Source organism: Chlorocebus sabaeus, chromosome 8 (genome assembly GCF_047675955.1).
Source record: "Chlorocebus sabaeus isolate Y175 chromosome 8, mChlSab1.0.hap1, whole genome shotgun sequence".
NCBI lineage: Eukaryota > Metazoa > Chordata > Mammalia > Primates > Cercopithecidae > Chlorocebus > Chlorocebus sabaeus.
This window is the reverse complement of record NC_132911.1, coordinates 95129270-95145972: the sequence shown is the minus strand read 5'-3', so window position 1 is coordinate 95145972 and position 16703 is coordinate 95129270. Positions and strand designations below refer to the sequence as shown.

Sequence of the window (16703 nt, the reverse complement as noted above, 5' to 3'; positions counted from 1 at the left end):
TAGTAAAAAATTTAGACATTGCTTCAGTATTCACAGAGCTCATGGTCTAGTGTAGGAATTGCTAAGTAAAACAACAAATTAATGCATACAGTGCTATGGACATGGAAAGGGCACCTGAAATATATGACTTAGGGTTTTGAGTGGTAGTGGGGTGGGGGGTGCTTCTCAAAGAAGATAAATGGGAATTGGCCAGGTTATAGATGATAGAGGGAGTAAGAGGAAGAAACCTGACAGAAAATATTCTGCCTAAAGGGCATATTTGTGTAGAATGTGAGGGGAGGGGTGCATGACTTCCTGAAAAGTATGGTCAAGAAATCAATACAACTGTTTATCTTTAAAAGTGTGTAGCCCTGCTTGAAGTTATACCTACATCAAAGAATTTGCCTGAAACTAGGAAGAAAGTATAATACATTAACATCAAATATACAATCTTGGTAATTTGGGATGATCTGATGTGGCAAAAAAGGTAGGATCAATGTAGGAGTAAAATCAACCAAAAGAACAATATTAAAGCTCTTTTTAAAATCAAAGGCTATGTTTCAATTAAGTGCCAATAACTCTTTGTTCAACAACTTAGAATGTTATTGATAGTTATGTAAGTATTTAATCTACTAGCACGAAAAAGGGTGAGATTTTAAAGAACCCTAAATTAGGTGCTGAATAATAATAACCAGCCAAATACAATCTATCCTCTACATGAATGTTTGATATAAGGAAACTCAACTGGAATTTTGTTGCCTGGAAATTTAACATAGTGGTTCTCAAATTCATACAGAATATTAAATGCACAGAATATATTAGAAAATGTTGCAAGAAAATATTTATGGGTTTATACTAACAAACATAAAAGTATATTTATAATAAGTCAAAACATGATACTAATAACAAAATATATAAGAAAAAGCTGGGTGTGGTAGCTCACTACCCAGCACTGTGGGAAGCTGAGACAGGAGGATCGCTTGAAGCCAGGAGTTTGAAACCAGCCTGGGCAATATAGCAAGACTCTTTCCCTACGAAAAATTTTAAAAAATTAGCTGGGTGTGGTGGCATGCACCTGTAGCCCGAGCTACCCAAGAGCCTGCTGGGGGTTGGGGGATCCCTTGAGCCCAGGAATTCTAGGTTACAGTGAGCTATGATTGCACCACTACATTCCAGCCTGGGCAACAGAAGGAGATCCCGTCTCTAGCTTAAATGTGTGTGTGTGTGTGTGTGTGTGTGTGTGTGTGTGTATTAAATATGTATAAATACATATTAATTAAATATATATTAAATACATATTAAATATATAATTAAATAAATATATATAGAGAGATAGGGTCTCTAACTTAAAAACATATAACATATATATGTGTGTATATATATATGAAAAATTTTAAAACAATAAAAACCCAGAAACACATAACAGTTGCATTATTCAATATTAAAGATTATCCAATATATCATGTTTGAACAAAAACTAAGCAGAATAAAATAAATTCTAGATTAAAAGAGGTTAAATATAAAACCTGAAGTCATAGAAAATAAAGATTTTAAAATTAGCAGAGGACATAAACAGATAACAAAAGAAATACAAATGGTCAATAAACATATGAACAAAGAGCTCGATCACACTAGTAATCAAAGAACTGTAAATTCAAACAATAAGAAAGCATTTTTTCTTTTGTCAAATTATTAATGATGCTTAAATAATAATAATTTAAATGTGTAATCTGGGGGAAGAAATGGGAACTCTTTTACATGCCCTTGTGAGTATAAATTGTTGCAATCCTTTGGTGATCTGATATGTATAGAAAGCCTTTGAAGGCAACACACATGTTAATTAGCTTGAGTGTGGAAATCATTTCACAGTGTATACATATATCAAGACATCACATTATACATTTTGAACATATACAATTTTTATCTGTCAATTATATCTCAATAAAGCTGAAAAAATAAAACAAACACTTTTGAACTGCTCTATTGTTTGCCTTAGCAATTCTACTTCAAAACATTAAGCTATGAACATAATTAAGCTCATGTGAAAAGACCTTGTTACAAAGATATTCACTGAAACATTGTTTAAAACAGCATTGAAAATGGAAACCATTTAAAGAGTAAAACAAAAGAGAACTGGTTGAATTCTCTAGGTTACATGTATACATATAATAGTCTACATCCATTAAATTCATTATTTTAGACAAAATGTATATTTATTGACATGGAAAGACCTTCCTGTTATAATGCTAAGTGGGAAAAGAAAAGTTTCAAATAAATGTGCATGGTCTGACATTGTTATGGGTTCAGTTGTGTGGCCCCCTCCGAGTTCACATGTTGAAGTCCGAACCCCCAGTGCCTCAGAATGTGACTATACTGCAAAGTGGTGCAGTAAGGTAAAATGGTGATTAAGGTAAAATGAGGTCATATGGGTGGAACCTAATCCAAAATGACTGGTATCCTTATGAGAAGAGGTTAGAACACAGACATGCACCTTGTACAGAAGAAATACCATGTCAGGACACAAGGAGAAGGCCACCATCTACAAGCCAAGGGGAGAGGCCTTAAGAAGAGACCAAAACTACCATCACCTTGATCTAGACTTCTTGATCACAGTCTCCAGGACTGTAAGAAATAAAGTTCTGTTGTTTAAACCACCCAGTCTGTGATATTTGTTTTGAAAGCCCTAGAAAGCTAATATAGATATTACTTTTGATGAAATAAAATTTCATGTTTCTAAATATGTATGAATGTATCTGGAATGTTAACAGCTCTGCATAAGAGCTTATTTGTATCTTCCATGTTTTCTCTTATGAAAACATATCACTTCGATAACTTTGGGGTTTTAAATTGTCCTTATATGCTTATTTTCAAAATGTCTCTTAACTTCTCCTTCTCTTGAACATGCTAAATCTGGTTTTTATAACTTCCTTTCTATTTGTCCACAGTGAATTAGTCAAGTCTAGTTTCAGGTGATAAAGATTAGTTTTATTCTGGCACACAGGTTATTCTTATAGTAGCCTAATTTTTTGTGTTCTTTGTCCTTTCTATTTAGCATATTAAATATAATTTGACCGCAACTCAAAATATTGAGTCAAAACATAATATAGATAATGGGCCAAAAGAATTTATATGGACCATATTCGTTAGAATATCATAAAATTCTGCTTAGTAGGTTTCCTCCTCAAAAAACTCAGCCCATCTGGCCCAAGGATCAAAAGCACCTGGTATAAAGGTGGTGCATCAGGTTGAGCCTGAATTCTGCATATTGAATTTTATCATTAACATGTTAACTCTTTTGAGCAAAGAAAATGTACTCAATTAAGTGGAGCCTCACTGGCTGAAAAGATTAGGATAATAGAATTAGGATAAAGAAAATGTACTCAATTAAGTGGAGCCTCACTGGGTGAAAAGAATTAGGATGATGCAGGCTATCCAGACCCCCTTTTATCCATACAGTTAAAAGGACAATAACAAAAAACCACTAGTTATGTAATCAGATACATTAATAAACACATTAGGGGTCAGGAAGCTTTACTTATTATCTTTTTCACATAATTCTATTTTATTCCATGCTACTTGAAAAGAAAAGTAGGTACTACAATATCATCATTATCTTAGATGCAGATGACATTTTTCCTCTCTGTCTCTATATTGTGGATGATAACTATTCACAGGATTTCTACAGAGGGAGCAGAGTTCATTTCTTAAAGTTGCCCACTACTCAATCAATCCCAGGATAAAAATCCGAAATGAGAAATATTCTACAGGGAATGGGGATAGAGACAATATCAAAAAACAAATTGTCCAAATGCTTTCTGATGATTTTTCATGATTTGAGGATAAAATCGAGAATATTATTTAGACGATTTGTCAAGAAGAAGACAAACATCCAAGTATTTTAAAGCATTTAGAGAATATCTTTTCTGCTGTTTTATAGGGTATTAAAAGTATGCCATGACACTGTCTGTATAAGAAAGAGTAGAAATATGCAAAACTTCCAAGCCATACCAAATTTGCTGTAGTGTGCATTTTGAAAACATGTGTTTGCAGTAATAAAAATGACCACCCCAGAATGAATGGAATGAGAACCCCCCCCCCCAGGGTTTTTATTGTCTGTCTGGATTAAACTACAGCTCATCAAGCAAAGCACATCTCACAAGATGCTCCAGAAGAACACGGGGGTGGATAGCTCATTACAACCAGCATGAAGAACACAATAGGAAAGGAGACTGGTGAGGAGTGTCATTCTAATGACTGTCATGTGGACCCACAGAGAGAATCACAAGCTAAAACAGGCTCATGATAGATGGGTGGCATATGGAAAAAGAAATAGGAATGGGGCTAAGGACAGACATGCACACACGCACACACACCTATTTACATATGCTCATTTAATAGAGTTCCAGGCATCCTAAGCACACATTAAATTTCTAATTTCTGGTATAAATCCAGTCATCTGAATACACTATCATGCACTAAGCTCCAGTAGATAAAAATTCCTATTGAGGATCAGCATTTTCTCCCCAGATCTCAGAGAAGCAAAGATAATATTTATATCTGTATGGATAAATAAGTAAGCTATCTAACCAGAACTGCCCAGTCAGTTTAATAAAACTATAATATTAGTTCATTACATATTGAGAGTTCAGCTCATTTTGAGACTAATATTGGTTGTTTAAATTTACCATTTAATATAATGATATAAAATGAAAAAATATCAATATGCATAAACAATCCATCTTGAGATAAATCACCTACCCACAACACATGTATTGCTTCTCATTATTTTCTTTAGAGGTGAGGCTTTTTTCTAAAGTACTTCATAGACATTTACACACACACATACACACACATAAAAATATATTTATATAATGTGTTTTATCTAATTTGCCTGTATAAGCTTTTTTTTTCACTGATGAATTCTCAACTTCTAGAATGGTGTAACGGAAAAAAGTGGATACTCAATAAATATTGTTGAATGAATGAATACTTGGGTCTAGCATAGTAATAGTAACCATAAGTCTGTAAATAGGCATAGATTTTACCTTGAATAAGTAGAATAACAAGAAGAGAAAGGATCCAGACTCTTCTCACTACCAATACTTGGGTTACATCATATTAGGGGGATTTGCAGTTATCAAGTATTCATTTATTCAGCTTGTTTATTGAGGTTCTATTATGTGCAAGACATTGAGCCAAATATTCAAGCTACCATTGCAGTAATTTTAAGTAATCCATCTTTGATATAGTCAAATTTTAATTTTATAAAAATGAAGCAACATCAAGGCTGAAAAAGTTTATACTCAGTATTTAGTTAAGAAAAGATAAATAAAGGTCTCCCTGGAGCCACAGACATTGAATTCTCATTGCACGACTGTCATAAATTTCTAAACAAGGCACTGTAAAGAAATACCTATACAGTAAAAAAAAATACAAAGTTTATCCACTCTGTTAAATTTCGTAATACAAATAGAAAGATCTTATATGTTTAGAAAATATTAACAAGTATTAAAAATTAAATAAACTTTCTGCTCAATACTTTATTAATCAGAAAATTCTATTAATCAAAACATTATTTTCCTCGGCATTCTGGTTGGTCTAGGTTTTGCTGTAATAAAATGTACATGAGAAAAAAGGATTTAAATATTTTTAGAGCATAATGATATTAGTGATAATAATTCTTCACTAGTAATGATGAATACATTTTTGAATTTCCATAAAGGGACCAAAAAGATTATTTGAATAAATATTTCTATGCGAAAAACAACACATAACCCTTTAGTAGCATTGTTTATCATTCCTGCACTATCTTGGCACTAAAGATCTGTGATAAATAAGTTTCTGTTTGACTAGAGAAACAACAGAGCATTAGCAAAATTAGCATACTGTAGTAAATCTATCAGCACACTATTTTAATAGTAGATATAAACTACTAATCTGCAATCTACAATTCTTAATTCCCAATATATGACTTCGAGTCAGTCATCAACCACAAAACCAGAACTATCTCCAGAAACAATGGTAACATCCATATATGCCAGCTAACACACGTGCAAACTTTGGTTTGAAAGTGCATTTGGCATGATCAGTATATAGATAGGTGTCTAAAAATATGAACTGTTTTCTATGTCTCAAAAGGAGTGTGTATTAAAATAAGACAACAGTAGCACCACTGAATAAACTATTTTACTCATTGTATCTACTGTAAAGTCCTATGTTGAGTAACATTTATTAATAATCTATCCATTTAATGAGTTTGTGTCCTTTGTAGGGACATGGATGCAGCTGGAAACCATCATTCTTAGCAAACTATCACAAGAACAGAAAACCAAACACCGCATCTTCTCACTCATAGGTGGGAACTGAACAATGAGATCACTTGGACTTGGGAAGGGGAACATCACACACCGGGGCCTATCATGGGGAGGGGGGAGGGGGGAGGGATTGCACTGGGAGTTATACCTGATGTAAATGACGAGTTGATGGGTGCTGACGAGTTGATGGGTGCAGCACACCAACATGGCACAAGTATGCATATGTAACAAACCTGCACGTTATGCACATGTACCCTAGAACTTAAAGCATCATAAAAAATAAAAAATAAAAAAATAATCTATCCATTTAGATGGTACTTCTATCAGAAGCCTCATCTCACAACACAGAGCACTGAGTGCTAGTCACGGCCCTGAAATAGCTTTGAAATGTGGCGTTAATTTTATTTACTGATTGCATCACACGGATAACGTCAGTCTCATTCTAATTTTAAAACAAACAAACAAAAAACAAGCAAAAACATAAACCCTCCTCACCATACACGGTTGGGTTACTGTAGTGAGTGAATTGTAGCCCCCCACACCCCGCCAAAAAAAAAAAAAGTCTACATTCTAAACTCCAGTGCCTGTGACTGTGACTTTATTTGGAAAAATAAGGTCTTTGCAGATGTAATTAAGTAGAGGATCAATCGCAAGATGAGAGCACCTACAATTACCTGGGTTGGCCCTAAATCCCATGATCAGTATCTTTGTAAGAGACAGGAGAGAAGAACAAACAGCAGGGAAGGCCATGTGAAGACAGAGGCAGAAGTTGGCATAATGCAGCCACAAGCCAAGAAATGCCAGGAGCCAGCAGAAGCTGAAAAGGCAAGGATGGATTCTCCCCTAGAATCTCCAGAGGGAGCATGGACCAGATGAGACCTTGATTTTGAACTGTCTTCCAGAAATGTGGGAATAAATTTGTTTTGTTAAACCACCAGATTTGTGATAACAAGTTACAGTAGCCATAAGACGCCAGCACCAAATCTAATGCTGCTCACTTCTGAGACAACTCAAAGAGAGTATTATGGGCTGACTTGTGTTCCCTCAATATTCATATGTTCAAATCCTAACCCCCAGTACTTCAGAATGTGACTCTATTTGGAGACAGGGTCTCTAAAGAAGTAATTAAGTTAAAAGGAAGCCATTAGGGTGGGCCCTAATCCAATATGATTTGCGTCCTCCTAAGAATCAGGACACACAGACACAGGGGCTGTGCATGCCCAGGGATTCCACCATGTGAGGAAGCAGCAAGAGGGAGGCCATTTGCAAGCCAAGCGGGGAGGCCTCAAAAGAAACCAGTCCTGCCAGCACATGGATTGTGAATCTCCAGCCTCCAGAACTGGGAGAAATTAAATTTACGTTAAGTGACCTCGTCTGTGACAGTTTATTATGGCAGCCCTAGCAAACTAATACAGAGGGCAGACGGGATTCCAAGCTTTTGTTCTTAGAATCACAGACCCTAGCAAATTCCCCTCATTTCATGTTAGCTGAGGTAGAAGTATTCTAAAACACAAAAAGAAACAAAACAGAAAGTTTTCAATAATAATTACCAAGTGATCAGTACTGTTAAGAGAGACAGCCAACTGAACAAGCATCTACCAAAGGACAATTAGGCATAGTTAATATTTGTGGTGAGGATTAAAACTAAAGTGCCTAACAAAGGAAATGTTCAGAAGACACTTGTCAGCACCAGAAAAAAACCTTAAAAATCAACCAGTTCCACACATATATTCTGCAGAAATAGAAACCAAGGCTCCAAAGACTAGTGTCCTGACCCAGCTGACTTGGCTTGTGCGTGACAAAATCAGGATTTTGACACAGGTCCCCTCAACCCTAGACAAACACGTGCATGTTTTACGAATGCCTCTGTCATGATTTTTTCTGTCCAGCGAAGAATTTTTCCAAATCTCCCTGCTGGTTCCTTTTCCCTTGGGTTATGGAGGGAAGATGCTATCTCTTTGAAGAGGAGACTATTGTGGAGCATGAAGTCTTAGATTTGGGGTTTTAGTGGTGTTATTCAATGGCACCTGACTGCTTCTCAGGCATACGAGCTCTTCTCACCCTCCAGCCTTGTGCCTTCAACATCAGCAGCAGAGTCACGTTAGTACAAGGGAAGCAATAAGCCTTCCAAGTTGATTCTGAAAGCTGTTAGTACACAGACCATGGCCTTTCTTAACATAAACGTATTTGGTGAAAGCCTACCTGTATCTATACAGTGCCCTCACCCTCTGTTCCTGAAGGGAGAGGAATTTTCACATTTTTCCCTATCACAGGCAGATGGAGGGTGGTGCAGGGGGAACTCAGGAAGAAGGAATGGGGAAACTGTTTAAACTTAGTCACTTCCTAGAAGAGTAGGGGAATTAACACTTTCAGGCTCTATGCTGGCCATCTTATACACAGTGATTCATTTAATTTCTTAATTAATGCAAGGTGAGTATTATTATTTCCATTTAATGCATGAGGAAAATAAGACTTGGAGAGGTTAGCTAAATTGCTTAAGGCCACACAGAAATTGAACAATGGAGCTGGCATGTAGTTCTTGGTCTTGTCTCACTATTAAACCTATATTCTGCCAGCTACACATATAAAACAAGAGTAGTGTCGGGTCTTTTAGCCAAACCTCAGGAGTTAATGAAATAGAATCACAAAATTTCTGAAATTCCACCGGAAAGAAACTTAGAAGCAAACACATTCTGTCTTTCCAACATGCCAAGTTTGTATCTACCTTAGGGAATTAGCATTTGCTGCTCTTTCTTCGTAGAATACTCTTAAATCATTCTATGGCTGGGTCTCTCTCATCCTTCTAGCCTCCACTCAGAAGCCATGTCCCCAGAAAAGCTTTCCCAGGCCATCTTATCTAAGCAGACCCAATCCTGTCACTTGACCACATTGCCCACCTTCAGTCACACTGCCTTGTTTTCTTCATTAACACTATCTGAGATTACCTTATTTGCCAATTTGTTTGTCTCCTCTCTCCATACTTTGCATCCTTCCTCAGTGTTTCAATAAAATTCCATGGGAACAAAAATATTATTGTCAACTGTATCCTCAATGCCTGCGAGGTGATCAATTTGTTGAGTAAATCTGTTCTAGCGGTTCTTTAATCAAGGATGCATGTTGATCTCTTCCTACTCATGTGTAGCTTGTAAAGTCCCTCCAGATTATTCTGATTATTCTGTTGGACAATTAAGGCAGCTTTCACATCCTTGGAACCTTTAAACATGAGTCATGATTGCCCAGGCATGCCCTCTCCCCACCCCAACTTGCTTTCAAGCTCATTACATTTGAATCCTACGTCCAAGCAGATCTAAATTCCTGCTCAGGGGCACCTAAAACCAGCTCTGATCCTTTAAAACTTGATGTTTGCACAAGTCCTCCTTGTTCATAAGAATGTGATGTCTCTTATCAACTTTGCCTATATCATTACATATCATTAAACATTTTAGAATAGGTATTGATAAGATCAAGCCCCTCAAATCCTACCTCCCTTTAAAGTAGTGAACATAAATAGAAAAACAAGAAAAATATAGGCTGGGTACAGTGGCTCATGCCTGTAATCCCAGCATTTTGGGAGGCCAAGGTGGGCAGATCACATGATGCCAGGAGTTCAAGACAAGCCTGGCCTACAAGGCAAAACCCCATCTCTACTAAAAATACAAAAATTACCCAGGCATGGTTGTGCACATCTGCAATCCTAGCTACTCTGGAGGCTGAGGCACGAGAATTGCTTGAACCCTTGAAACCGGGAGGTGGAGGATGCAGGGAGCCGAGATGGCACCACTGCACTCCAGCCTCAGTGGCAAAAAAAAAAAAAAAAAGAGAGAAAAGAAAAAGATTAAATTGGATATTAACCACAGGCTGTATTTTTATCAGTACAAAAAACAAACAAACAAACAAACAAAAGACAGAAGAAAAACCAACATTCTGGTAGTTTTTTACATGATTATACCCTAATTTCTCATCAATAACTATATGATACACTGGGAATAAATCCATTTGCTATTATTTCAAGGGATACAATAAGTCTCAGAACAAATGTGGTCTAAGGGAAGTGTGGTATATTAAATAGCCAAAGACATCATGAATATACAACACTCACTTGGACCAAACATACAACCAGGCATTCCAAGGTCCAGGTGGCATCCAGTCATCTCTTGTTTGGTAAATAAGTTTAATTTGAATTACATGAGCACTGGATTTTGTGGTGATGCATTTTTCAGTGAATTGTGAGAGACAGAGCTTAGCCTAAGATGGTGGAGTTGCAAAAATATTTGCTTTCTGATTTAGAATCCTAAAGTAACCTTGGCTACAAATTTCCATATACTTGTTTCGTATCCAAATTAAACCTGCCACATCTTCTATCCCCTGCATCACTGATTGAATCAAGTTACAGATGAACATTCTTTTTCTCTCCGCTTTAATTTATTCTGTCCATTTTTCAGGGCATACTGAACATTCCTGCAATTCACAATAGAGATGTCACAATATCTGCAGAGAAACTGTGAGCTTTCACAAGCCATCAAAGCGTGTTCTTGATTCAGAAATCCTACAGGGCCTAAGTCTACAAAGTAGAGTTGTTCTCCACCTATAAACCCCATTTATACATATTTAATTGTGACCTCATTCTCTATAAAAGAAAAGGTTTCATTGGCTCTGACTTCCTTCTGACATTTCTATCCCATTTTATTAATGTTCTTGGTTCCTCCTTTGCAGTCTTTGCAGTACAAACTAGAAAAGTACTTTGCTTGTACTTCAGGGATTGGAGTGGGAATTAAACTGTTTTCCAGTTCTGAAACTACCCATTTATAAGGAAGGAAATAAAAACTTCCAAGAAGGATGGCTGAATATATTGCCAAGCTTGTCTTTTGCTCTTGGGTTTAGTGTACATAACCGTACATAATTATTTAGAGCAGTGCTCATATAAAGCCATGCCAATGAAAGTATCCTTGCCAAATTTATCATAGGCTGCTGCAGGCTGAGATACTGGCGCCATCTCAAAGAAACCCACATGTGCTAATACAAACTAGGAATTTTTGTAATTTTTATTGTGCCTTTTGGAGGAAAACATCCTTTCTGATAAAAAGATACTTCTTCATTCCTCAATTAAAAATTTTTTTTATAAATAAGAATTAAACTTTTTCTTCTTATCTGTGCAAGGAACCAACTTATTGCTCAAATATCTGAATTTAAAGGAAGCCAAGAATAGAACAATTTAACTTCTGAGCCAGGATCCCAAGACAGAAGTGACCCTTATAACATTATTGCTTCTGCTTTTTTTAAAAGATATTGCAACACTGTTTATAATTTATTAAATGGGTTTATAACTGCTGAGGGAGATTTGAGCTGAACTGTTGAAAACATTTATAAATAAAAATAAACTAAAAAACATAGCTTTTCTTTAATTGTAATGATCAACCCCCACTAACAGAAGATATATTTGTTTCTAAAGGTTTTATAAATGTTCAAGCCATTCTTAAGTCATTAAAATACATATAAGTTCGTTTTGTTATTTAGCCTTTTTTAAAAATCTGATTAAGGGTCCCCTATAGAGGAAAAGCATTAGTATCTATTACTTAAGTGGCACTTAAAAAAATCCGTAATTTGTTACATTGAACTATTAACTACTAGTGAGAAAGATAATGACTTCCATTTAATGAACACCTATGTTCAATGCTTTTCATTTTGGAAATGAATTCCAAGAAGTATAATTATCATCAGTGTACAAAACAGATAAGACAACTGAAAATCAAAGATACTGGGTCATTAGCTCAAGTTATGGCTAGAGCTGTGGTCTGAAGACTGGTTTCTATGATTCTAAAGCTCTTTCCCCCATTGCCTCTTTCTAAGGAAAAAAAAAAAATCAGTGTCTACCTGATTGTATGAGCCCTAATAAACTAACAAGAGCTAAAATTTACCTCAGAGAAAAAAAAATTTTTTTCCCAATGTATACGTGAAAAAGAACGCATTGATGTAATCTTTAAAGTTTACTAAGAACCAGCCATAATACTAAAAGAAAGATAGCTTAATCAGAAGTATACAAACCTAGAGATAAAACTTTAAGAACAAATTTAAAAAGTAAAGAGTTACCTGTGAAGGAATTTAGGAAGGCTAAATAAAAGGGTAAGTTAGGCCTAATTATATATCCACTCTTCTTAGCGATATAGTAGGGTCATGACAGTTATTCTGGAGGCTCCCTTTGAATATGCGGACCCTAGAAATTCTCAAAGGGCATTCAGAGTTCTGGGGCAAAGCCTTAGTAATGTTTAACACTCTGGAAGAACTCCTCGCCTGAGGAAACTCTTTAACAACTTTCAGCTAGAAGAGAAAGAGCGGCCCAACCACCTGAGCTTTCCTGGAGTCGGGGTGTGTGTTCCTCATGCCAGATGTAGAAAAGGGGAAGGCATTATGGCATGTTTATCCCTCAAGCCTATGAGAAGTCTGTTATCTATCATCTAAGGGGGCAGAACTGAGCACAAATCCCTACCGGTATCTGATTCAAATTGCTCCCTAAAAATATTTCATTGTGGCAAGAACACCTGCCACCCCAGAGCAACCAAAGAGATGGAAATACTAGCTGTTCATACTCATCCAACTCAACTAGGGAATGAGATTCTCTGAATAGTGCAGAATCAGACATCCCCTGGGAGGAAGACACTGTAGAAACCACATAGTGGCAGAATAAAGAGACCCCAATCTGCAGACCTCAACCTAAGAATAATCAATGGACATTTTGATTGGCTAAAACTGGATTCTTTTGACAAAAATGAGTAGCCCACCTGAGACTATTAGGAATCATGACTGGCTCATTGTGCAAGAGTCTTAAATATTCTAGATATCCAATTTATGTTCCAAGAATATCAGTAACATATGCTTTATCTCTCATCAGCCTGAATTGCTTTCTAAAAGGATATAACAATTGTGAAAACTCAGAGGCAGGATGCATGTCAAAGAGTGAAAAGTCACGCAAATTGTCAACTCATTTTGCTGTAGGTTCTTTGACATGCTAGCCAAGGCCTATATGATATTCTCTGCTCTACATCCTTGCTGAGTTCAGCTCTGCTTCTTTGTGTAGCACTTAAATGATCCAGGGGCAAGTGTAGCCATCATCAGATTCTCTTAGCCTACGTACACCAAAGTGTACTTCTCAATATCACAGTGCAACCTGTGCATGATATAAGATTTATTTCTTAATCTAACACTCAGATCACCAGAATTTTTGGCGTTGTAATATCAACATCCATTTGAAACCTTGGCAAAGAACCAAAGCACCATTCCCACCTAACAGCCTCACAGTACAGGACTCTGTGATATTGAAAAGCAAGAGCAACTTTTTTTTTTTTTTCATTTTCCATCAACACAAAGCATAGCAATTTCTATCAACTGAGTAACGTGAATTTAAAGCCAGCAGTCTAAAAATATGCCCAAATCTGATTCCGTCTCAACATAAAGTTTTGAAGAAAGACCTCCACCTGGCCAACATGGTGAAACCCTGTCTCTACTGAAAATACAAAAATTAGCTGGGTGTGGTGGCACACACCAGTAGTCCCAGCTACTCAGGAGGCTGAGGCAGGAGAATTGCTTGGGCTCCCAGGGTTCTCAGGAGGTGGAGGTTGCAGTGAGCCAAGATCGTGCCACTGCACTCCAGCCTGGTGACAAGCGAGACTCCGTCTCAAGAAAAAAAAAGAAACACCTCCAAAAAGTCCCACAGTGTTGACCTACAAGACTAGGCTAAAGTAGCTTGCAGTTTACCTCATAAAAAACCAAAATGAAAAACAAAATCACACACAACACCCTTTAACTGAAGGGTTTAATAGAAGTTTATACACAATGCCACCAGAGAAACAAGCTGAAAGACTAATGTCATTCTCACAGGAGGCTACCCTGCTTCTTGAACACAACTAGAAAAAAAAAAGATGATCATTTGTGTATGCAGATATGATTCAAGAGGCCAAGTGGTAATGGACAGTCATTTCTTTAAGCTGCACATGTGCGGACAAGCAGGCCATTTCCAGGTGAAAGGTCAAGACAGAAACTATCACTGCTTTGGTTCTGTCGTGTAGACCTGCTGTCACTGAAAGTCTTAAACTTTCAACCAGTCACCTGACAGCTTACAGCTACTTTGGTCTGTTTTTGTTTGAGTTGGAGCTTAGAATTATGTTGCTTCCAGACCCAGTTCCAGTGTTCTTGTTTTAGTGTTAATCATTCTTACAATGAATGAATCATTGAGCAGGATATTATCTAAGAAATAGAAATTCAGAACCAGCTTCCAGTTCCGTGTTGCCAATTGCTTTTTATTGACTACTTTACCAACTAATCAGAGAAACACACTTAGACAAGTGATACCATTTTTTTCACATATCAAATGGTCATTTAAAAAATAGCCATAACCAGAGTTGACAATGATAAGGTCAGAGTAAAATATTAATGGATACAACTTTTCATATTGAAATTTATACCCCTTTGATCTAATAATTCTATTATAGGAATTTATCCTACTGAAACAATCAATGCTGCAGAGATTAATATGCAAATAAAGAGGATCCTCGTGGGGCCATGTATAATACAGAAATGCCAGAAACAACCTCAGTAACACATAGATAAATTACTATACTCCATTCATTGAGCTCCTTCCAGCCATTAATATTTAAGAAAATTAAGAATGACAATACTCTCATTATGAAACAAAAAATTAATGTTATTTAGTATACAGCAATGCATAAAGTTAAACAAAACAAAGTTTGGTTGTCATCAAATTCATTAACAACACTCTTTAAAAAATAAACCTCTAATAGGATATGAGTTCTTGAGCGATTACAGATCTTAGATCCACTTCAAAAACAAACCCAAGAACAAAGGAGTGTTGTTAGAAAAATGTGTTGCAAATGGCCAGGTGCTGCTCTCTTTCTCAGGTTCAGGTGGTTTTTAATAACTGATTGTCTGCTACTGAGGCTCTAGACACCAATTTCGACCAGGCCTCTGATTTAATCCATACCAGGGTTTGCAATACTGAAAGAATGTGGGGGAGTGTACTATTGTTAAACTGGACCATAATTCCAGTGGATGACTTCCATTAGAAGTTGGCAACAATACCTGGCTCACAAAAAACTCTATTTTTTTTCTACTTATGCCCCCAAATTAGCTCATATTCAAGTGTTCATTACAAGGAATAATTTCCAAGATTAGTAGAAATTACTCACTAAATTAGTTTCACATCTTAAGTCACACTCAAAATATCCTATAAGATTTTATTTAAACCCAAGTTGCTTTAATACAGAAAAATCTCAGTATTGTAATTAACCAAATTCTACTTGTGAAACTTGCACATTCAAAAGATATGCATGAAAATATATGAAAAACTCACATAAAAGAATCCAAGTGGTCCGGATATATACGGCATTTTCATTCCCAAGAGATATTTGACTTGTGAAGTCACCACATGGGTGGCAGCCCCAGTTGTCATTGCGCTGATCACAGGCTCCGTGACCACGAATGTGGCACTGCCCAGTTGCAGCACAAACATGGCCACCTAAGAGGAGAAGGGAGGAGTGAGATGAACTTTCAGATGAGACTCCCCAAAGTTCCCAGAGGGGTTAATGTCTGACACATTTTCATTTTCATTTGATAGAATCATAGGGAACTGACGTGTAACAAGTTTCTTACATCGTATATATACAATATCTTGAGTTTCCCTGAGCACATTGTTAGGTCCCAAGAGGTTTCAAAGGTTTCAAATGTTATTAGGTACAATGCCAGTATCTCAATTAAAATTAACACAATATTTTTTCTAAATTTAGACTTTTCTCTTTTCCTAATCCTGTGTTTCAAAAAAAGGAAATATACTCAAATCAGTTTCATATATGGGTCTATGTGGAAGAGAAATCAAATTTGCATTACTGTATCTGTAATTTAAAAATTTAAAAAGGAAAAGACATGATTCACTACTTTATACCCAGTAGGCATAAAACCTCAAAAGCATTGAAGAGAGAAAGCCATTCCTCAAGATTCTTCTGGGTTCTGAGAAATGGGAACATATTCTTTGACCAGATACTTGGTCAAGTAGTAACCCATTTATGCCAGAGGCAGCAAATTTATTTTGTGAAAAATCAGACCTTGGTGATGACCTTGAGCAGTAGGATATAAATAATTCCCACAAGCTTACATTCCAATAGTGGAACACTAGGCATAATTATTAAGGGCCAATATTTAATAAGAAAACATTAGGACTCATTTGTATATGTGGCACTGCAAAAGACAGATAGGGTAAAGATACATGTCTTAAGAAGCCCAGAAATCAGTATAAAAATCATTGTCCTTCAATATTTCCTTACTCTTCATAGCATCATCCTCCATCTCAAAACCATTTCATGACCAGGCAGAATCATCACCTCTATGTAGAAGCTGTGCATTGAA

The 16703-nt window shown here is 36.4% G+C and overlaps 1 protein-coding gene across 1 annotated transcript in view; it reads right to left on the bottom strand.

Moving 5' to 3' along the window:
* The window catches only part of SLC26A7 (solute carrier family 26 member 7), a 143236-nt gene that overhangs the window by 59581 nt on the left and 66952 nt on the right, over window positions 1-16703 (bottom strand). Inside the window, exon 5 of the mRNA XM_008001056.3 lies at window positions 15655-15819. Coding sequence (XP_007999247.1) covers window positions 15655-15819 — 165 coding nt within the window. The remainder of the gene's footprint in view (window positions 1-15654; window positions 15820-16703) is intronic.